At 40.8% G+C, this 24,194-nt stretch overlaps 1 protein-coding gene across 1 annotated transcript in view; it reads left to right on the forward strand.

Moving 5' to 3' along the window:
* Nucleotides 1-2,844: 2,844 nt before the first annotated feature.
* Nucleotides 2,845-24,194, forward strand: part of RPS6KA2 (ribosomal protein S6 kinase A2) — a 285,833-nt gene continuing 264,483 nt past the window's right edge. The window contains exons 1-2 of the mRNA XM_072927167.1: nucleotides 2,845-3,344; nucleotides 6,516-6,560. Coding sequence (XP_072783268.1) covers nucleotides 3,282-3,344; nucleotides 6,516-6,560 — 108 coding nt within the window. The 5' untranslated portion in view covers nucleotides 2,845-3,281. The remainder of the gene's footprint in view (nucleotides 3,345-6,515; nucleotides 6,561-24,194) is intronic.

Raw genomic sequence — 24,194 nt, forward strand, 5'->3', positions numbered from 1 at the left:
GGGGACTCAAAAAGTTGGGCAGGTGATGCTGGTTTAGCAGTGCAGCCAGCCTAATAGTAGTGATGTGGCAACGAGGAAGAGGCTTTAAATGCAGAGGGGGATGGTCGGAATGCCTTTGAAGGAGAGAGGATTTTTTGCTGACTTCTACATCGGGTAGTATTTCTTTTGGTTGTTGCACAGACAGAAAGCTATCCAGCTCAAGCTTTGAGGGAGCTTTGGGCTCAAGCTGCATGCAGATGAATGCATGTGTTGTGGCATGTGGTGATTCCATTCAACTGAACACTGAAGTCATGAACTTGGAAATGTGTTGAGCTGGTGGCAGAGAGTAATATTTCTCTGTGCTTCTTCCCTTTTGTGCATCAAATGGAGAAAGTCCTTTCCTTTTCCACCAAGCAGAACACACGTAAGTTATTAAAGTATCTTAATGTGATTTGTACACAATGCTCTTAAGAAACTTTCTTCTGTACTAGTGTATCTTCTGGTAGTGTAGGAATTACTGTAACCCATCAGGATATTGATGTGTCTAATCTCCTGCTCTGCATCTCGCAGCAATCATTAGCTACTAACTCAGGAGACAGGTAAAAATAGATGAAAAATCACCATGCAAGTAGTCCAGTGCTTCCTTACATAGGAAATAAAAATACTTTTATTCTCTTGATGCAAGTTGAACTAATCTCCTTGCAATTCTCAGCCTAGCTAGCATAACTGCAAATATTACTTCTGATAAATTTTCAGTGTGGTTAGCTAGCATTTTTTCTTAGGAAAAAAAACCTGTAACTACTTCTCGCTCTAACCAGACTTCTTGTGTGTCCTTGGAGACCAATTTATTTGAATTTGTCTGCTTTTTTGTGGGTTTTTTGTTTTGTTTTGTTTTCCCTTCTTTGTTCCATCCCACTCTTCCCTTCTGTTTCTTTATTATGCTCCTAATGAGGTATTTTTGGAAGTGGACTACTCCTGGTTTTGTGATGCTGCAAAATAAAGGGCAGGGGAAAATTATGCAAACCCATATTTTTGTTTAAGCTGAAATAAAAAACTTCTGCACTGGGGTAGGGATAAGAAATGGAGTATGGAATACATACTTTGGCTAGTCCAATTATTTTTGTATATATAATTTGGGTCCAAGTCACCTTGGTGCTGGAAGAGTGTAGGCAGTCTCCTGCATGGTACAAGTATCCTGCTTATAACAGAACCATGTATGTCAAAACAATAACAAGTTCTTATCACTTGTTTTTCCCCTGCTGTTATTTTATGCATGTTTAGACTGACCAAAGTGGTCTGGAAATAAACTTGTGAGTTTTGATGTCCCAATTTGATAACAGATTAATACTTAAGGAAGAATTTAACTGTATGTCTCAAGAATTAAGTGAAGTTCATAGAAAAGTTGTAAAACCGTTAGCTCTGCATGCACATTTTTTACTTGATTACACTGCGATGACTACAAACCTTGGATTTGCTTCCTTTGGGATAATCTGGACCTCCCCAGTTCCCTTTTGCTACAGACAATTTGCTCTTGCTCTCAGCCCATAGCATCCAAGATTTCTATCTCAAAGGTTAAAATACAGTCCTGTAAACTGGTGCTAAACGTTATTTAAATATCAAGATGGCATGTGATATAATCATGTACAATCTTCTCAGGGTTGATATGTCTGGTTGATAAAGGTCCTGGAGTTTTGTAAAGTGGGGCTTGTGGTCTGAATTTGCTGTGCCTGGTTCTGACCTCACAGTCGTTGGTGCCATGAAGCTGTTTGGGAGTGCCTGTATGTCGAGTTAAAGGTAGGAACTCCTTCTCTCATTGCTGGGGAAGAAACAGGGACAGGACACAAGAGGCAGGGAGTGTGTTACAGCCAGGTGCTGCAGCTTCTGGCCTGTGTCTCCTATGTGATTAACATCACTCCCACTGCACTTTTTTGGTGAGCAGTAGGCAAAGTCAGTAATCTAGATATTAATTTGCTCAAACTGTAAAGCAGATGAAACTGTGTAATTGGTGTTACAAGTTGTTACTGAAGTGTTGTCACGGATGTCAAGAAAAGTGTTCATATTCTAACACAATTAAAAGACTGAGTTCTCGCAGCAGTATTTGAATGCATGACTCTGTTTATAGCTCTGGCTGAGGAGTAATTTTTTTTTTCTTTATTGTGGTTGGTGAATTTGATTTTCCTAACCATGCTTAGCATTTGGACCTGTGGAAAGCTTATTCATGTTATATAGAGTTTGGGGAAGTTGAGATGGGACAGGAGAAGGAACACTACTTCTCAAATGTTGCTTTGTAGACTGGTAGAAGAATTTTTGTTGTTAATGAAAGCTTGTGTTGAATTTGTACAGTACTGCTTATATGGAAGCAAACTATGGCATTTTGAGCATGAACAGATGAAAAATGTACTCTGCATATTGATCCTTCATTCCAAAATGGTTCTTTGAAGAGCAATGATTTATTTAACACTAAAACCTTTTGGTTCCTGATGAAGTTGCCCAAACAAGCTAAAATGCACAATTTGTCTTAAATCTGAGAAGAATTGAAATCAATATCTGCATAAACCATGGTCTCTGGCAGGTGGGCATGTGGTGTGTTGTCATGCTTAGTAAGGTTGTAACAGCTTATGAGATTTGAAGGAAAAGGAAAGGGCACGTGAATAAACAGACTTTACTACAAGCTTTGTAGTACAGAGGTAACATAGTAAAGGAAGTCATAGCCAGTTATTTTTAAGACTGGGCTAATACGGGGCTTTGTAAACCTTAGATACCCTTCTGTTAGCTGCGCATTCTTTCAGGATTCCAACGTTCTACACAGCGGTTATGAACTAATTGTCCTGCTGCCTCTCCCGCTGCAGTTCGGCCGCGGCGCCGTTCTCGCCCCGGCCCCGCCGGTTCCTCGGGCGCTGCGGGCGGGGCGGGCCCGGCCGGCGGGGGGGCCGCGCTGCCGTTGCCGTAGCAGCGCCCGCCGCCGCCGCAGCATCCTCCGCAGCAACTTTCCCCCAGCTTCAAAGCGAGCCGAGGCGGTCGCGGCGCCGAGAGGGACGGGACGGGGCGGCGAGGGTCCGTCGGCGGCTGCGGAGCGGCGGCCGCTGCCTTGTCCTGCCTCCCGCGCCTGCGGAGCGCCCGCGCCCCGCCTGCGGCTCCCCCGGGCCAGCGCGGAGCCATTTTGCCGAGCGGGTGGGTGGAGGGTCCCGGCCCCACTCGGCGCCGTGTCCCGACCCCCCCGACACATTCCCGTCTCCGCTCCCGCTAGCGGCCGACGCGCTCTCCTAGTGCTTGGTCCCGTCCTCGGGCAGGAATCGCCCAGCATGCCGATCGCCCACTTGCTGGAGCTATGGAAAGGGATAGAGGTGGAGCCCATGGAGACGGAGGTGAGCGGCAGCGGTGCGAGGGCGTGCGGCAGCAGCGGTGCTGCTGGTTCCCCTTTTCCGCTGGGGGAAGCACCTCGGTGGTGCCCAAACCTCACGAAATGGGGTGTGATGAGCATCCCTCGTTCGCTCTGCTCGCTGCGGAGGGCGGGGAGCAGGCGAGGCTCGGGGACCTGTTGCCTCGCAGGCGGAGCGGTTTGGAGCGGCAGCCGCGGAGCCCGGGCAGTGCGGGATGTTCCGTCCTGTCCTGCCCGCCCGCCCGGCACCGGGCTCGGGTCGGAGCCGTGCCCCGGGGGACTGCGGTAGCTGGAAAGGAAAGAGCGTATACAACAGATGGAAAACCCACAAAGTGGGCTGAGTCGTGCTCGGGCTCACATTTAAGCATGAAGTGTGTGATCTGTAATTTGAGGCTCGAATAGGTCCGTGGACCTCACCTGGGTTCTGATTACCCATTTGCCCATTACCTCTTAGCCTAAGACTCTGCTTTCCGGGTCGTACTGGAAAGCTGGTGCTGTGATAATTAGCTGGCTGCTCTGTTGTGTGCGCTCACAATTTGTTTTGCAGTGTTTTCATTACCTGCAGTCTGGGGTTATCTTGTGTCAAGAAAGGCATCATTCAAGTTCAAGAAGTGTTTGGACAGTGCTCTCAGTCACATGGTGTGATTCTTGGGGATGTCTTCTGCAGGATTTGCGCTCTGTAGTTCTTGTGGGTTTCCAACCTTTCAGCTTGGGTTATTCTATGGTTTTATGGTTTTTGTACTCTCATGGGACAAGGTAGGTTCCTGAGTATTTCTGGGGCTGTTTAGCAGTGCAAAAAGCCCAGAGTATTTCAGGTCAATTGTTTGCAGCACAGGATGCACATTTTTAACAGAGGTGGTAGAAACAGATGAATTAAACTTGTGAGGCGGGAGGTGTTGGTGTTTATTTTTTAGCCTCCCATCCCCTTGTTTGATTGAAATACTATAAAGGGGTTTTGTTAAGAGGGAAAGATGCAAGTGTAACTGAGCCAGACAGGTTATGGAGAACACAAAACACTTGACTCAAAAGGAGCTGCTGAACTGCAGGAAAGGTTTCATGCTAGGTGCTAGTTTGTGCATGTAAATAATACAGCAGAATAATAATTCTACCAGCACAGATCATTCTGGAGTCCCTAGATTAAAAACAAGCTGTGGGGGACTTGCAAAGTCCCAAAATAATGTAATTCACTTCTGAATACTGTCACTTGTTCCACTTTGTGGGATGCAAGGAATCCAAGGGTTAATAAACAGGTTATACCTGGGAAACTGTGTATCATTCCTCTTTGTTTTAGAAGTCAGCTGACACCTTGTTAAATCACTTTCACAATGAGAAGACTTGTATAGCTATATTTATGGTGAACAGTTTTCTGCTGATCATCATGGAAGTGGTGCTCCCCTCCCAAGTCTACCTTTCTGTTGACTGGTATTCAAAGTGCATATACATGCCTGTTTTTGTTTCTTCCTCCTTCCCTCCTTTCTAAAATCGGTTCGTTTTTTGTATGCCCAATTTTTTTTCCTTTCTGGCCCAGACGGAAAGTCATTGCTTTTTCTGTTGTCAATTTCTGGGGAAAACTCCCTTAGATCGCAGGGTAAATCCTGCACTAAAGCCCAATGTACATCGTCTGGGGCAATATCTTTTGTATTGTTATCTCTTTCCCTGGTAGAGAACTACTTAGACCTTTCTTTCAGAGGAAACTGTGTGGATCTCCTTATCAAGGATAATTGACCCATTGCAATGATAGATAATCAGATATATGGGCTTGTAGGTTTTGGTGGTGCTTTTGTTTTTCTTTTCTGCTTGAAAGAACAGCATAGCTGAGCTGCATTGTTCCTTCATTTCCTGAGATTTCACTTACAAAAAGTTGAGGATTAAAGAATTGCAGGCATAAACTCCTGTAGTTTAGATAGGAACAAGATATAAAATGCCATTTATTGGCTCTATTTATTGCTGTCTCTAAACACGATAAAGATAGGCTATAACTTTAGACCATTTTAGATCATGCTGTAGATAGAATTGCTGAAGTACTGTTTACTCAAATCTAGTGAAAACACATAGAACTTAATTTCATCTCTTGTGGACTCTTGTCTATGAAGACATTTTCAAACAGGGGAAACGTTTATTCTTTAATGAGCTGAATGCAGCTTAAACACCAGTAGTTGTACTGATTCAAGAGAACTGTCATAGTCTCTGAATCTGTGTGGGATAAAATGTTTTAATGGTTGTTTGCAAGTTCTTTTTCATGCAAGCTTGTCACAGTAGACAAGGAGGGAGACAGTTTAATTCTTTGATACATATGGACCTCTTTCTCCTTCCCTTCCTTAATGCCAAAAACCCTTTTAAAACAGACATTTGAGTGCCTGTGCATGACTCAGGTGAATGACTTGCAGATATTAAAGACAGCTTTTATAGTAAATCAATCACTTGATAAGGAAGAGTTCATCAAGGGCATGTTCTGTATTATGTTTGTGTAAAGGAAGATTAGAGTGAAATACTGCTGCTTTCACCTGTTGACTCAGGAGGTCATTAATTGTGTTTGACAAGTAAGCAAGAAAATTAGGATATTTGCTGTTCTTGAATTTCTTTGAGAGTAGGCAAAACTATTGATCCCACTCAAGCTGGATGGATAGGATAGTAAATTACAGCCTTGGGAATATTTTTCCTGATAAAGGGTTGTGTGATCAAGCTCTATGTAATCTTTCTGACTGTTTTCCAAAGGGTTCATCACTTAATGATTTTCAGTAAGCACAGCATTTAAATGTAAGCTGAGTGTTTAGAAAATTTGCTCCTATATATACACACATATTCTTTCTTCCCAGTAAGAAATGATGTTTCGTTTCTCTAGTTTTTTCAGTAATAATCTTTTATTCTTTATCGATTCAATGACAAATTTGGCTTCAACTATTCATCAGCAATTTTAATAGTTCTTTAATTGTGCTTTCTTCTCTTAACATATAGATCTTGGAGAAAGCAGGTCCCTATGGATTCAAAGGTTAATTCACCTGTGCAAAGTGTGAAGAATTGAACAAGCCTACTATAGTAGGATGAATTGAAAGCAACTGCCTCAGACTAATTTTACTAGATCATGGCTTAAAATTGTCTTTCTTGGTAGCGTATATTTACAGGATTTTTCTTCTCTTTTCTTCTCTCTGTTTACTAGACTGTAGTGGAAGATGCTGCCCTGGATGAAGAACCAATAAAAGAGGTAAATCAGCTGATTCGCTGACCACACAAATGTTAACAAATTAAAATATCACCTTCTGTCTTAATGGAAAAAAAATGTCTCTGGTACATATTCTCCACATACTTGTAGCTTTCAAGATACAAAGCCAACCCATTTTTGGTCTCTTATTACGAGGTCAAGTGAGGAATAAAAAGATGCATTCAACTAGAGGTTGAGGAACTTTATTTTACAGGTATTGGCTGTGCATTTTTTCCAAGAAAGAGCACACAACTTTTTGAGTATATAGTTTTACTGCAGAGACCATTTTGTAATGACCTTAAAAAGAGTAGCTGTCTATTAACAAGGTTTGTGTATTGTAAATTGTGCATAAGTTAATTCCACTCTTAAATTGACGTCATTACTGCTTGTTCCCTTGGCTGGCTCTTCACCACAATAAGACTGAGCTAACCCTTTGCTTCAAGTTAATCTGTTGTTTCTATTATTGTGGCACTGTCCTGTTGTGCTAATTAAGACAGACAAACAAATCCAAACCTACAAGAAAAGGTAAGTCTTGCCTCAGTGTTTAAATGCCAAATAAATCATACGAAGATATAAAGCAGGCAAGGTCAAATCATCCTTCAGGATTATGATGAGCTGAGGGCAAAGCTTGACACTGGTCCTATGTGTCGGTGCAAAGTGTTGCTGGTTTGTGTAGAGTGACCCAAGGGGTGCTTGATAGATCATCAGCCATTTGCTGATGTCCAGAAGCAAAGCAGACTGAATCCCCTGAGGACCGGAGGGAGGCTGCAGAGATGCATGTCTAAGTAACAACCTTTTGAAGATCAACTTCCTGGTATCTCTTACTCCTTGAAATATAAAACTTACCTTTGATGTCTGGGTTTCTGTGCAAGGATGTGGTTTTGGTAATTTTTACTATGTTGAAGGCATAGTTTAACCCCCTAATGATAGGAAGGAGGAAGAAATCTCAGCTTTGATCTTTGAAATGAGTGTGACTTCCAAATGGATTTTTTTCCTCTTTCCATTACTATTTCTTGAAAACAGCAGTAAATTACTCTTTAAAAAGCTTGGAGAAGAAATCAAGTGCAGATAGCTTGGTTCATCACTTTCTTTGAGGCAATGGCTGAAAAGAAAATTTCTGATTTGGGGGGTTTAGGAGGACTCTTTTGTGAGTTACCATTCATTTCCCAAATTAATTTAAACCTAGTTAATTTCCATTAGGGATGCTTCATATAATTTTTAAGTTTGAAATTTGGCAGAAAAAAAGGCATGTAATAACTGCTAGAAACCTTAATCCCGTGTTCTCATTTTCTGATGTAAACATTGCTGTGTGCAATTTAATATCTATAATGGTGTTTCTTTCTGATTTATTTTCTCCCTTTGTTTGCTGCTGCCATTCTATTACAGCCCTTTGCTGGCTCAGTCTGTAAGCCTCTTCCATTTTCATGGAACTTGTGTCCTGCTGTAGTGGTTTTGTAAGAAACAGCAGTCTACTCCTCAGGTGACTGATAGCTGTGCTGTGCCCAACCCCAAGGAATATTTTTTGGTTGAGAGATATCGAAGAGTGACCTAAGGAGTGAATTTAAATCATGTAATGCAGTTGTTCATGCCTGCTTAAGGGATGTTTTTGTAAATTTCCTGCCTTAGGCTATGTTGGCCTCCTGTTTATCCCATGCTGTGTATAGTGTGGACAAATGAGATGGTGATAAAATGCATTGTAAACACTGCACTTCTCATTGTTTTCTGAGATCTGATTTTCCTGTTGATGGACAATTTCTTTAAATGTCTTGGGGGCATAAATTAAAGGGGTTGTTGGCTAGAGCGAGTGTTCCTGAGACTTATCTTGGCCTTAGAGCATTGTGTCAGCTCTGCTCTAGAAATGTCACCCAGATTACCAAGGGTTGCTATCAGAGCTTTTCCCTAGGATGAGGAACATCCCACAGAGCCTGTTTGTCCTGTCACAAAAGCAAGCAGATTAGTGGATGGAAATTTCCTTAAGAGGATTTTATACTCCTCCCATCTTATGGGATGCAGTTTTTCCTTTAGAGGTTCTTTTTGACAAAATAGCCTTTTCTTGATAGAGGGGGATAAGTCTGACCATCTGTGTTGGTTAGAGACCCCAGCATACTTAAGGGTGATGTGTCCTGTGGTCTAATCTAGATCAAAGTATTGGATTCTATCTAAACTTCCTTGAAGGTGCAGCTGGTACCAAACTGTCACATTTTTCTAAAATGAGTATATGTACAAAACAGCTCGCAGTCCTTTGAAATTGCAGCATTCAGAAGCTATCTTGTAACTCTACTTTGATCTGTTTTACCCTTTCAAGAATATTTGTATCCTCTAGTTTAAATGTTGCATGGGGCTCTTGGGGAAAGTAGAGCAGATATGCAGTGGGAATGCTGATAGACAAACAAAATTGCCCAGCAAAACTGAAATGGCAGTACCTAGGCTGGCTTTTAACTCCTGTGTAGTTTCCAAAGACATGTAACTTCTGCTGATAGTGTGTGCACTGGTGAAAATGTGAGCAATAAAATTGGAGGGAGCAAAGGTGGATGCTCTGTGTGTAGCTCATGATAAGCCCATGTTGCAGGCTCTGCCACTGTCTATAGCGAGGATATGAATTTATTGGATTGTCAGTGAAAGATCAAGTCTCTATAATTAATGGCAGTAACAGCCAGTGTGATGCTTTTTAGGAACTGAAGGAAAACTGCATTGAATGATCCCTATGAGGAAAACATGAAACCTGCACATCAGTGGAAATATTTGTTGCTCTAGTGCTACTGTTATCAAGGCAAAACATATTCATGGCAACATAAAAAACTGATATTTTCTATGAAAAACATGGAAAAATGGAGGTTGGAAGGTGCCTCTGGAGCTCATCTAGCCCAACCTTCCCTGCCTTGCTGAAAGCAGTGTCAGTGGTGGGAAAGTGCTTGTTACTGCATCTAGTTGTGCCTTGAGTGGACTCTACAAACTTGCTTGGGACCTGGTTCTAGCGTTTGGTCACCTTAAGAGGAAAAGAAAACATTAATGTCTAAAATTTCCCGTGTTTTGGTTTGTGCTCACTGCCTTCTGTCACTTCACTGGCATTGCAAAGAGTCTTGTTCTGTAATTTTTATTTTCTCTCTTTGGGTATTTATATATGTGAATAAGACACATTCTCCATTCTAGTCTCCTGCATTGTCTTCTTCAGGGTGTACAGTTCTAGCTTTCTCAGAATCTTTTCTGTAGGTCAGAACTACTCTTCCATTGTTTATTTTTTTGATGATTCACCTTCACTTGTTCCAGTATGTTCATGTCTTTTTTTTTTTTTTTGAACAGCATAAACCCAGAACAGGGCATCACTCCAGATGTCTTAGCAGTGCTGAATGGAAGAGAAGGATCATTCCACCAGACCTGCTGGCAACATCTTCTCTAATACAGCCCAGAGTGCTGTCAGCTTTCTTTTGCCAGCTGGTTTAATTGAATTTTTCCACCAGGGTGCCAAGGTCTTTCTCTGCAAAGATGATTTCTGGCTGTGTAGCCCCTAGCCTGTAGCATAGGGTTTTTTTTTTTTTTTTTTTGAGCTACAGAACCTTGAATGTTCCTTTGCCAGACTTCAGGGTAACACTGTTGGCCAGTTTCTTCAGTCAGCAGAAGTCTGTCTGGACACAGCTCAACTCTCTGGTGTTACCAGCTGTTACTGCATTTTGTAGCATCTGCAAACTTGTAATGTGTATACTCTGCCCAATCATCCAAATGATTAATGAATATATTAAATAATCCAAGGTCCAGTGTTGATCCCTCGGGTATGCCAGTGACTGACTCCAACAGAACTTTGTGCTGATCACAACCCTCTGGGTATTGTAGTTCAGTTTTTGATCCATCTCACTGTTTGCTTATCTGATTCAATCAGTCCTTCTATTGCTTGAGATGATGTAGGAGACAGTGTCAAAATTCTTACTTGAAGCCTGCACCTTCATTCTTCAAAATGGTGAAGGCTGTCAGGTTGTTTAAGCACAATTTTCCTCTTCACAAATCTATGGTGACTACAGCAAATAATTTTCTTGCCATTCATATGCTTGTGAATTATTTCTAGAGTGATTTGATTCATCATCCTTTCAGGTACTGAGGTGAAGCTGACTGGCTTGCAATTTGCTGGATCTTCCTTCTTGAAAAGAGGAACTATGTCCTTTCTCACACCTCTCAAGAAGCTTTTCCAATTGCTTCCATTGCTTTTCTAATGCATCTTCAGAGTACTGAGAGTGGCCACACAATTATATTGGTCACTTCCCTCAGCATTAGTGGATGTATCTCATTGAGTCCCACATTCTTTTTGCAGGATATGTTGTGTTTGTTTAAATGCCCTCTAACCTGACCCTCCTCCACTAAAGCCAAATCCTTCTTTCCCACCTTTTTTCAGGGGCTTGGGAGTCCTAAAGGCTCAGAATTACCAGTAAAGACCATGGCAAAGAAAGTACTGGGTACCTTGGCTTTCTTGTATCTTTTGTCACCATATCTCTTTCCCCACTCAGTAGCAGGACTAAAGGTATTTCTTTTGTTGCTGCTGGAACTATAGCAGTCCTTGTTGCTCTCTACCTCTGTCGCCAGATGGAATTGCACATGGGCTTTGGCTTTCCTGACACCACAACTACATGCCTAATCGTCTTCATGCTGCTCCTGGACACTTGTTTCCTCCATTTAGATATACTTCTCTTGCATGTCTGAGGTTTGTCAGATGCTCCTTTTTCATTCCTGCAGGCCTTTGGATGCCTTTGCACGATATTATTTTTTTGTTTGTTTTTTTTTTTTTTTTTGTTTTGTTTTGTTGTTGTTGGTCAGGGTGGCCAAATCCTGAGCTAGGAGGAGAGGTGATCCTTGAAAATTATCCAGCTGTCCTCGACCCCTCTTTCTGCCATGGGATTCATCCAAGCAGGTACCTCAAGGGAACAAAATCTATTCTGATGAAGTCTGCAATTGTGACCTTGACTTTTGCTTTGCTCTTTTGTCTTGGGATCCTTAGCTTCTTATGACAACTGCAAGGAAAACTGCTCTGGAACTTCAGGCTTGACCAGTTCCTTCTTGTTTGTAAGGATCAGGTCCAGCAGAACAACTTCCCTTTTTGGCTTGTTAATTTCCTGTATCAAGAATTTGTCAATGCAGAAGTCTCTTGGATTGCTTTTGATTTTTCAGAAGATACAAGGATAAAGTGGATTCTTTGAGGATTAGGATCTGTGCATATGAGGCTTCTTCCTGTTGCCTGAAGAAGGCCTCTGCTTATTCCTGGACAGGTTGTCTGCAATGGGTACCTGCCACAGTGCTGAGGCACATCTAGGCCAGCATAATGCTGAGCCACCAGCAGCAGCTTCTCTTTCAAAGGGACTGGAATCATATTCAACTACAGAGACAATAGGGAGTGCTTCCAGGCTGTTTGTTGTGATTTTCACTAGGATTATGTCAAAACAGCTTAACCAGTGCACACCAACACTAGAGTTGCTGATGTATCTATTTGTCTCATGAAAAAAAACAGCAGTGAACTTAAAGCAGGTCAGAACATTCTGGTTTTCCAGTAAGAGAGTTGTTTTACTTGCAAAGTTGGAGAGCTGGTAGTTGTTTTTTTTTTTTTTCCCAGTACTATCTGCTGAACTTCCACTTGTCTCCCACCTCAATTAATTAAAGGTCTCAGTGCAGCTGGTATACAGTATTCAATCCATTATAAAACTAGTTCTATGTTGGTGATGATTTTTAATAGTAATTATAAATGACTGAACAGCAAAGGAAAAAATCTGCATCTCTGTGGTTGAGCTTGTAGGTCACAGATTAACATGTGCATGGAGGTCTTTCAAACAGAATGACTTAATTTTTCTCCTGCTTTGTGAGTTGTTTTAGTTGTCAGAAATGATCACAGAACACTAGACATTTCTTGGTATGTGTTTACACATATAATCACAAGAAGTCTGTACCTTTTAAAAAACTTGGCCTGCAAGAGGAGCTTCTCATGTCTGGGAAAAACAAATAGGAAGCTTATTGTCAAATGTGCCATACCACAAAGTGTAGAGAAGTACAATTTTGTAATGTGATGTAAAAAACTTTTGAGGAGGGAAGCCTGGTTTGGGTTGCTAGATGACAGCAACATGTTTACTGAACATACTGGGCTTTTTGCTTCCTCCAAAAAACCAAGAAACCAAACCCATCGACCACCAAACACTCAGAATTAAGGAACCTTGTTTAAGAAAAAGGTTTGAAGTAATATTTTTTTTTGTATCAAATAATGCTTTATAATCACAGTATGTAATTGCAAGTTCAGATATCATGCTACACACCTTTATAAAAGAACTATTTCTAGGCATCTATCTGGGATGACTTTTTTTCTCTCTATACAAATAGATGCTCAGTGAACTCAAATACAGGCCCTGACTGGAAAATTATGACCTTGCACAGATTCTTACACAATGGCACTGGTGAAGTATTTAAGAAACAAATTATTTCTCCTTTCTATATTCTTTGAGCATGTGCTGTAGGCAGTGTAAGCTGTTTTACTTAAGATTTTTCATTTAAAAAAAGTAATCCCTAGTATTTAGCTCTTACAAAGGATTTGGTAGGTAATAACTTGTAAATTGATTTTTAGAAACTATTTTAATGCCCAAAATGTATTCATCTACAGTTCCTATCATCTAGCACTTTTAAAAAGAGTAAATAACTGAGATTTGTTTTGGAATGAAGTAGATCGGGCTACCAACAGAATATTGGTTTCTATTTAACTCCATGAAAAATAGTGTATAAAAACATGTGTCCTTGATAAAGATTAAAGGTTTTGTCATTGACTTTGGGTGGCTAAAACGTGAGAGGGAACAGCTGGGGTCATGGAATGAATGAAATGTCTCCTCCTTCTCTTGCACCCCAGAGCCTGTGTTCAGAATCCCAGCAACGAAAGAGAAGCTGATAGAGCAACAGCTGTGCTACTCTTATTGAAATAGAATTTTGTTACTTATGATTCCTTGTAAATTGGTTTCTTGTTGTCACTGTCTCAACTGAATTAAGGCAGACATATGGGAGATATCAATGTAAAAGGAAAGCCTATTATTTTTCCACTTTTTTCTTTGTCCCCTTGTATGTTTCATAAAGCAACCAGAGACACAGAAAACTTCAAATTTTGGAAGTAACCAATGTGTAGAAAAACTTACTACATTACCTGAAAGACTTCTGACATTTGAACTTAAACATAAGTTTAGCAACATATTTATATATGATATCCCATTCATATTACAATTTTTGGTTCTAGCTGTTATTGCACCACCACTGTTTCTGGTTTGAATTACTGCTTTCAGACAGTGTGCTGTTGTGGCTCTGATGCATTAGAGAGAAGATAACAGCACTTTAAAAGAACTTCTTCAAAACCCTTTTCAGGAGTTTTCAACCCCTCTGGCTCTCTGCAGCCTTTGCTAAATGCTGCTGTCTGTGGTGAGTGGCAACTTTCATTGAAACTGTTCTCTCTGTGGCCAAAGGGTGACAGATTCTGTTTCTCGCAAACCTTAGTCTTTCAGAAGCAAAAATGGACTCTGTATCTCTTGAGATCCTAAAGGATGGGTTTTTAGCTGGTAGAGGAAGTCACTGATAATTATAGTTGGCAGCAGAGGTTCCCTTGAGATAACAGCTGATGCTCCCTCGTATTGAAGTGTAACTTCTATATCTGTTTGCCTTGATCTTCTTGAACCTTTATTGAATCAGGACCTTGATGTGATGATGATTTCATCTCTATTCTTGATACTCCAGTAAGTGCTGGTGCAGTGGGGTGGTGCAACCTACAGAGTTCAGGGACAATGCGTGGGTGATGTGGGTTTTGTTGGTGTGTTCTATTGTGTGTTGGATTTTTAAGCTTGCAGTGTTTAGTGATGGAACAAACACCTAAGCAAGCAGATATTTTTTGCTAAGTGGACACTAAAATGACCAATTCTGATTTAATCAAATAGATAGGCCCATGGATGCACAGAAAGTATACTGTATTTGGAAGCTTTTAACATAAATGCTGCGGACTGCACTTCAGTGGTCACAACTGAGCAAATGTCACGCTGAACAGGGAAAAGAGGTTCTGACAGTATTTGCAAGATGTAAAACGCTTCATGGAATTAGGCTGCTTGATTTTGAACAAGAGTTATTACTTAAGACAGATGAAAGTTCATCTGGGGAAAACCATTCCCTCATGAAATAATCTTATACTGTAATGGCTGTTGGTGCCCAAGAGCATGCTGGCTGGGAGTGAATTGTCATCAGGAGAGATGAGTCACTTGGCAGTCCCCAGAGTCAAGGATAAATTGTTTCTGTGATGAGTGTGGTGCCTCCTAGAGAGATGTGTTATTTAAAATAGAAACAAACTACAATTTACATGCAGATGGTTACAACTTTAGGGTGAAAAAAAAAAATTTATCTTCATTACAATGAATTTATAATTCATTTTACAATTGTTTTGCTTTTTTCCCCTACTAGATTGCTATAATTTTCTTGCTCACTCTGTGGTTTCTCTCCTTAGAACATAGTGTTTTGTATTGAAATGACACTTATTTCTTTGAATCTTCTGCTCTTCTTTCCTGCCACTTCCAAGGTTAATAAATAACTTTCACCATAAGGAAAAGTAATATGACAAAGAAGCAAGATGGGCACTGTTATTTTTGAAGAAAGTCTTCCTCTGAACACTTTCTTCCGAAGATTGATGGGAAAAAATCAGAAGGTAGCTCTAAATAAAAATAAAAAAATAAAAAAAAAATCTCAAATGGGCATGATTAGACACAGAAGAATTATGTTGTTATTGGAGATGTCAAATATTAAGCTTTTGTTTCTAGGTAGTTATGTGCTTCATGGGCAGTTTATTTTTTTCAAGACTTGACTAGTTTTCCCTGCTGACTAGAAAGGGAGCTTTTGGTAATAAATTAGTCTGGCTGCATTTTGAATGACAAATGAAGTACACTTGCACAAGTTTTGTATTTATAGAATGTGTGATCAGTACTCAGGCATGCTTATTGCACTCAGGCTTTCACAAAAATTATATTGACATTTACAAGTGGCATGTGAAGTATTCAGAGCAGCAACAAAAACAACACTGCATAAGTTTTGAAAGTCAAGAAGGAAGGCAAATTACCTCTTCTCAAGCACTTGGATGCTTAAAACTACCAGATGCTTTGTCTCATTCAGCCAGTCATTTCTGAGAGGTGGCCAGAAAAGTCATGTTGTCTGTCACCTCTGTGGAACAGAGCTGCTTCAACACCAGGAAAGTGTGGGGCTGCATATAAAGATCTGATGTCTAGGGTTGCAGGTGGGTGTTTTTACAATATTGTGCCTCTGAAGTTAACTGCAAGTTACCAGCTGTTCAAAACTTTGATCCAGCATCTATGTGGAATTCCTGGTGTATCTAAGTTTCTTGAAGTGTAGGTATCATGATCAAATGACCTCTTTGTAATTACACAAATTTCAGTTTTGGATATGAGGAGTTTTGTAAATGACAAATTCTCTTCCTGCTCAGACTTGTCTCATCAAAAGTGGATGTGGATTTCTTGATTGCTATTTTAGTCTTTATTTTGTATATGTTTTCTGCCCTTTTTAATTGTGTGAGATCAGTAATTACAGTGATTACTAGGTTGTTTAGACTAAACAAGTATTCTTTCTGATAACAAACATCAACCAAAAAGAGGGAAAGTGTAGTGGATTCCAACTAACATTCACATATATGATGGATGATTGAAGCACAGTCTATCTCTTTCATTGGTGTCTTCTGTTATTTGGGATGGTCTAGGTTACAAGTCTGCAGATTAGGCATATTTATTCATATTTAGCACTTGAACAAGCTTTTGTATACTAGCAACCACAGTTCTCACCTCCAGTAATCAGTAACTGAGAAGTCCTCAGTTTTTATTAATCTAAAACTTTATCTTTTCAGTTCAATTCTTAATTTAACTGAGGTGAAAAGGTAATATGAATATTTAACAATACCTCTTATAGAAACAAACATTGCAAACAGAACAGTGAGCAGTATGGTACTGTTAAAGCAGATATACTCTTGTACATGAGACCTGTTATTTGAGTAGATTTCTTCCTGGTTTGTGCTATTAATCATTCATGTTTAGTTGGTATAATCTCCTGCATTTTCCTATAAAAAGTGTTCTATTATGATGAACTGTCTTGAAAGACTTTTTGTACAGTATATATTACGGCAGCTTTTAATGTATTTTGCTTTATTTCTTTTTTAAGAAAGCTAAGGATTGTGAGTCACCCTTCCTATAAAGAAAGCTGTTACAACAGAATTAAACTGCATAAGTAATGTTTTGGTTATGTCAGTGAGCCACCTCTGAGTGTCTGTCATCTGGAAACTGTTTCTGAAATCCTGCTTGAAATGCTGCAGCAGTGGTCTTGAAGGCTACTCTGAGCACACTGCAGAGCTGAACAGGGAGGGCACAGTGAGGGATGTGTTATTTACTTATGATTTTAGTTAAAGTCTTTGAAATCCTTGGTCTTTTCATCTCTTTCAAGTCATTTTGGGAAGCTCCTTAGAAAGGGCAGTGTTGCAGTAGAAGGAGGGCTGACTTCTGTTCCTAAAATGAAAGCTAGAGCAAGAGGATGATTATTGAATCCCAGCTTCCTAACTGCAGTATTCCTGACTGCACCTGGCACAGCAGGGCTGAGGTGAGGTCTGCTTGGAGCCTGTCCTGCAGTTGCACTGCAGAGCTGTTTGCAGAGGTGGAGAGGATGGGTTTTCTCCAGAGGGAAGTTTTTCTAGGGCAGCATCTTTTGGGTTGTCCTGTTTGTCAGAAGGAGTCTTGGTCTCCCAGCAAGGGCAGGGCCCTATCCCAGCAGGGCTGTGTGCTGGGTAGCTTGATGCACAAAGGTGTTCTTGGTTCTCAACAGATGCCTAAAGCGGTCTCTTGTACTGTTAGCAGCCAAACACTTGAAGAAAATGACAATCCTGAATGCCTAAGACATTTGCCAGGTATGTATACTTCTGTTAACTTTTAGGACAAAACTGAAGAATCCTTCATTCTCAGTTCAAACTAATTTCTTTGAAATTTGTTAGGCTGTAGATTAGATACATAGGGCACACCTAACCCAAAGAGTAGCCAGAAGATCTGTCAAGGTAGGAGTTTTGTGGTGTGTGCCTGCATTTATTTCTATCTGATTGGTTTATTCTCTTGAATTTCCTGCTGTTGGTTTTTCCTAGCCTGGCATAAGGTTTCATCACACTTCAGGGAGAGCAATGTAGCCCTGAAGCTCCAGAGTATGCATCTGGTTTCACAGAGAGATTTCATCTGGAAATGGTGTATGAGAAGCAATCCTGCTGCAGATATTAATGTTTCTGTGGATGACAGTCTTGTTGAGTGAAAGGAAGAGTCGTGTAGCTCAGAGATCTGAATGGTATTTATCAGTTTGCAGTCTGTAGTTCTGAATGGTATTTGTCAGTTTGCAGTCTGTAGTTTGTTTACTTCTGTAAGCAGACAAGATAAGTGATCAAATCCTATGAATATCTGATTCCAGTATCCAACAAATATATAAGCAGTAAAGCACAATACTAAATAATTATTACTTGATATCCAGGCTTGATGCATATCTTGTACAACATTGTTGTGGAGGTAAAGGTGAATGAAAAAGTATAAGAAGGTTCCCTGCTTACTTACTGGTTTGAATCGGGCTTGGTTTAGGGTTGCATGAAGATTTTTGCTGTCTGATATCTCGGTGTCGGTAGCTATGGTGAGGAGCTCAGCAATGTTCAGATTAATAGTGTGGGAATGGTTGAAGAATTAATCTTTCCTTCTACAAGGTAGGCGTTGCCACCTGAAGCCTCAAGTGCATTAGTGGGACAAGTCTTGAAAGTCAGTACAACCTCTACCACAAGTATCTCTCTTCTGAGCTTTGTGTGTAACACCAGTGCCCTTTGACTAGGGGAGGGCAATAACTGCATCTGGCAGAATGTTTCTTAATGGTCTCAACTCGACCAAGGAAGCAGATCTGAGCATGCCTGTGAAAGACCTAATCTACTGCTGCAATGGGGACCTCTGATCTTCTTGCACCTCTGTTCTGCAGAATGTCTGCCCTCAGCTGTACAGCTTTGTGCTGGCTGAAATGATAACAGTGAGATCTTGACTGTGCTAAGATTGTCTGTGTCCCCTTGTCCAAGATGGTAAGCTAGTCATTCTGCAGGTCAGGATGTTGAGGATGGAGAGGCATAGACTAATAGCTGTACATATTTCATATTGTAAGAGTGCAAAGGACAATGACTGTGTTTTACTTGGGTTTCCTTGCAACCAGCTAGTGGTGTGTATGGTTTTTTCCCATGTGCTACTTCTCTACTTTTTTTTCTAAGGTCATGTTGGAGGCTGATTTATAGCACATCTTGTGGGGAGTGCTGGACTCCAGGACGGTCTGGATGGATGGAGACAAGAGATCTCTGAAGTCTGGTCTTAGAATATGTGGTTTATTATACAGGGTAAAGGGCCCTGCTTGGAGTTGCCAGGTGCAACTCATGGCAGGCCCTAGGGAGTGGGGGCAGGGAGAGGCAACAGGCAGAGGATGGTAGGAAAGGGTCCCAAGAGGAAGTTCCAAGAGCGTGTCCTGTCCCTCGGGCACTCATTATCAGGGGGCTTCAAGGTGGGCTGGAAGAAGACTTGGGCCAATGGGGTCACAGATACCTGATGCTTCAGGGTAGGGTTACAGGTGTGGGATGAACCATACATTGGGGGATGAGACAGAACATTCCATTTGACCTTTGGACCTGTCTGTAGGTAAAGGGCATTGTTTAATGAGAAGGGGGATTGTCTTCATCCTGGCTGTACTATTGCTTTCTAGTTGTTCAGCAACTAAGGTTTGGTATGTCAAAACTTGTTCTTGTCTCAATATCTGTATTTTCTAAATCTTTTGCCAGGCAATCATATTTATAAGGCTTTCCTGTTTCATCTTCCCCAACAAGATCTAATGGATGTTCTGTGGATCCTTTCAAATTAAATGTCTGTTGTATGTTTTTCTGTGGTCTTGTGGGCCCTCAGAGCTCTCTATGTTCTTATTTACTTTAGCTCACTTGCTGTCAGCAGTGGGAATAGGCAACCTGTGGACAGCAGGATAGCACATATATGTGAATAATGTTTTTATTTCAGCATCAGGACTGTTTTGTGCAAGTCTGATCTCTTTTACTAGTACTCTGTCTCAATAAAGGAGCTCAGGATACGGCAGTGTATAATATGTCAGGTAACAGCATGATAACCACTGAGTACATACAGTGGTGTGCACAGTGATGACACAAAAGTTGTTCTAATGACACCATTACCACGGCCTCTTTGTCCTTGATGTTCCATCCTTTGTTGGAGGAAGGCATCTTTCTTTGTATTAGACACAGAAGGGGGGAGCAATAGATGAGTGTTGCAGGGTCAGCTGGCAGCACAGTGAGGATTAGCAGAGGTCTTGATTCCAGTGCCTCAGCAGTGACTGGCTGGTGCTTTGAGTCAAGGCAGTTCTCTTCTGCCTCCCTCTTGCTTCCTATCTGTGCTCTGCTGGCCTATGAAGTGAGGAGTATCCTCCTGGAGCCCTGCTTCAGCAAGTCACTGTTCAGCTCCAGAAGTAAGCAGTTAACTTCTTGTGTTGCCTTGAGTTTGCTCCTGTGGTCTGGCTTCCATGATTCATACTCCTGCTTGCCAACTGGAGTTAGTGTAAGGCTTAATTAAATGTGTAAAACATTTTGAACTTAGTGAGTCATTTTCCTGAAATATGCTGCATGTAGTTGGCAGAATTGCCCACCTTTTTGTGTTCTCAGAGCCAGCTTTGAATAAAGAATTGACTTTGAGCAGGTGAAGTATTTGGTGTGCATACTGTCAGCCTTGAAGCATCTGTGTAAAAAGAACATTTAATAATTTTAAAATGCTCAAGATGAACAGATGTGTACTTAGTGTGCAAGTTAAGAACATGGGGTTTTTTTTGTTTGTTATAAAATTTGAAAACCCCAGAGGCTTTGATGTCTGGGTAAGGATTATACAATCCTATTGATGAAGAAGCTAGGCTGAATCCAGTTCTTGTCCCTGGAGTCCTCCAGGTTTCTGGAATTGAAGAACTGATCTTCCTTCCAGACAGGTAAGCAGGAGTTCTCAAGCACATTAGAAGATCAGCCAGGAATCTCTGACACTGTTATACTTGGATCCTCATTTTGGTTTCTCCAACTCTTTGGTTTTGCAGTAAGCTCATTTGCAAATGTAGCTTTGTGAATATTTTCAGATGTAACTGACAAGGAACAAAAAACTTTCTGCAATTTCTGAATTGGGAGAAAAGAGATTTTTAAGTTCAGCTTCTGCATGGAATAACTGTTAATCTCTTTGCATGGTGAGTCACTGTTGTGGCTGATTTGATCAATCCAAAATTATCCTTTAGCTTTATTCTTACAGGTTTTTCCAGTCCTCCCCTTTTTTTTTTTTTTTTTTTTTTTTTTTAAAAAAAACTATTCTCCTAAGTTGTTCTATCAGCTTTTGGGGGAAACTTTGACCAGGCTTCTTTGAAAAGCCTGTAATATGCATTTAGTTCAAATCCCATAGACTGGAACATACTGGGGGCACCTGAGTTTTTCCTATTGAACTTTTCTAATAGTATAGATGCTAATTAATGGTGCACTGAGCTCTGATTGCAGGTACAGAGTGGTTTGGTATGGCAACTCATTGCTTCTCTTGCCCATGAAATGCTTTAAAGCAGGGTTCACTTTCTGGGATATGTAGAGTTATGGCAAGTTCTTGCTGCAGGTTTTTAGTGATGACTCCATCAGTTTGCCAGGTTTGGTGCTGTGTCTGTGGGGGTTCTGGGAAGGTGCTGTAAAGGCATCAGCATGGCATGTTTTAAACTGGCTCTTAACTCCCACCCACTGTGCCTGGAGTTGAAGGTCTCCTGGCTATTGCCGTGTGGGTTGAAGCAGGCTTAAAACCCAGAAATGCCGTCCATGTTGCTTTTATGCTATTTTGTGTGGGTTTTATGATTGTGTGGGGTTTTTGTTATTTTTGGGGGCCTGTGTGTAGTTTTATTTATTTTGGTGGGGGATGGGTTTGGTGTTTAGTGTTTTTTTTAAGTAGTCTGTATCTGGTACTGTTCTCTAAATACTACTACCAATCTTTGCCTTCAAGGCATTACAACTCTTTCATTGCATTTCTAAGTATCTTGGTGGCCTTTAAAAGTGCATTGCAAGCATAATTACAGGCAACAAGTGGCAAAACAACTGTTACCATCTGGTTGGTGGCTTAAACAACTGTGACTATCAGAGAACACTTTGTGAGCCTTCTTTTGCACCGGCTTTCCTTATGACCCAGTTGTAAATGTTTGGTGCAGGTGCTTCTGGAAACTTCTTCTTTGCTGTAGATATTAAAGGAGAAAGCTTCTCAATCTACAGGGCTTCCTCTTAAATTTGATATTTTGTGCCTGGCATAGCTTTCCTTACACTTGCTGAAAGTCTTGGACTTCAGTTAGACTGCTAAAAAGCCAGCTATACACTTACTTACGTGTCACTGACCAGCAAGAAAAGCATATGTGCAGACCAAATGCTTCTAATGTACCTGGGAGGCTGATTTTAGCAGAGAATTTTCCCCTTGAGAAGATATACGGATTCTCAGCTGTACAGCTTGAATGAGGTGAGGCCCTGGGAGATAAATGGGTCATTAAAATACTGTTTTGCCTAGCTTGTTCCTTCTGCCTCTTTTTTATTCTTTAACTAATGTGGATGGGCCCTGCATGAAGAGTTGAGAGAGCTGCTTTTTATGAGATGAACCAGCCCTGGGTTCCTGGCTGACAGCTGGGGGAAGCATATAATGGCACAATAAATGCTGTAGGAGGCAGATGCTGACAGCATGAGAAGCAGCATAAGTCTCTAGCTGTCTGGAAATAATGGCTTGTGCAATTCTGAGCAGGAAATCTACTTGGATTAGGGTGTTTCTTTCATAATAATAAAAAACCCTGGAAGATGGGGGGAGCACTTGCAAATCCTGTTCAGAAAAGAATACAAGTGCTGAATGCCTTCCCTGTGGTATTTGCAGGGTGATTACACTCTGAACCTCTATCTGCAGCTGACAGGGAAATTGGACTTTTTATCACAGGGAATGGAGAAACCCTCTGAGATTTGTGATTTTGATTTCTTTTTTGCCAGAGTATCTGGAGATGTGTTGGAAAAACTGGGGAAGCTCTTCCTGCACTGTTTCTTTTAGCTGTTATTTCTTTGGGAGTTATACTTAGGGATCATGCAATGTCCAGATATACTGTTGATCACTTGAATTTAGGGTAACTAACTTGCATTGTTAAAATTGTATTTCAACCTCTGTAAAAATAAAAGTAATTTAATATTATCTAGTAGAACTGATATTTTTTTCTGTTAGGCTTTCCACAGATGAGCAAGATAAATGTTTTCAGAAAATATAATGGAAACTGGAGTTTGACCTGTCTTGTGACTGTGTAATTTAAAGATAAGAAATAATGGAAGATTAGCTTATTGGGGTTGGGAATGCATAGTGTTTTGTTCATAAATCTCATTGCTTATTTTGTCATCAACACCAAACTCCCCTTTAGCCCTGTATCTGGCTTAGGGTCTGTTTCTGGGCCTGAATAGCAGATTTTTCTGATGAAACTCCTGTCTTAAGACTGCATGCTGCAGCTTTTTAAGGGAGCGACAGTTGTCCTCCCTGTGAGGAAAGGAGACTTGCCTTGGGGCCCAGTTTGACACGGAAACTTCAAAAATAGTTTTTTCCCCCTCCTGTTATTGTCCTTTGGAATTGGGAAAAAGAGTTTGGCATGTTGTTTATGGAGGGTCAGGTGAGCACTGATCTGGGCACCCAAATCTACCTGCACATTGTATATGGCAAGTTATTGTGATCAAATGATCTATTCAAGACTGAAATGAGTAACCTAATGGTTTCTTCTTTCTGAAACATTTTTGCTTCATATATAGCAGTATAAATACTAGACTAAATCTGTGAAATAGAAGTGAAAGATCTTGCTGTGTGACTGTTCCACTTCTTACAACAAAACCAATGTGTGAGACCAGAATCAACTTTCCTCATGGCTTGAAGATATGAAATGAGCAAAACTCCTTCCCCAGGTGAGTGTCTTGAGGAGACTGACTGCCCTCTTCTGCTTCAGTCTGTGTGAATTAGCAGAAATATCCAGTGACTAAAGATGGTGCCAGCTCTATACAAGGGATTAAATAATTTTCATTGTGTTGCTGTGGCACAACATGAAATTTCACAGGCTTGCCAGAACTTAGTGTTCTGATGGGTAGATGTGAATTTTGTTTAAGTAAAGCAGAGATTTGGGGTTGAGTATCACCCTGATGACATGAATTCAGACATACTCAGGTAAGTGACCTTCGTAGCGTAATGTGATACTTGGAAACATTCATAGGCAAAAGGGCCAAATGAAGCCAAGTGCCTGCTGGGCCCCTCTCTCTGTGGTATAGGAAGTATTGCCTCTCCTGTCCTGTGTCTATATTAGTCACAAACACCTTAAGTAACTGGGTTGTGGGTTTGAGGTGGGTTTTTTTTTTTTTTTTTTTTTTGTGGGAGTGAGGTGGAAATGACTCAGGTACACTGTGTGCATTTTGTGTCTTTTATCTGAATACATCATATTCTTGTAAAGTGCACCCTGAAATAATTTCAGATAACATGATGTGCATTTCCTACCAGGTGTTGCTCT

This window comes from Taeniopygia guttata, chromosome 3 (genome assembly GCF_048771995.1).
Source record: "Taeniopygia guttata chromosome 3, bTaeGut7.mat, whole genome shotgun sequence".
In the NCBI taxonomy this organism is placed as follows: domain Eukaryota; kingdom Metazoa; phylum Chordata; class Aves; order Passeriformes; family Estrildidae; genus Taeniopygia; species Taeniopygia guttata.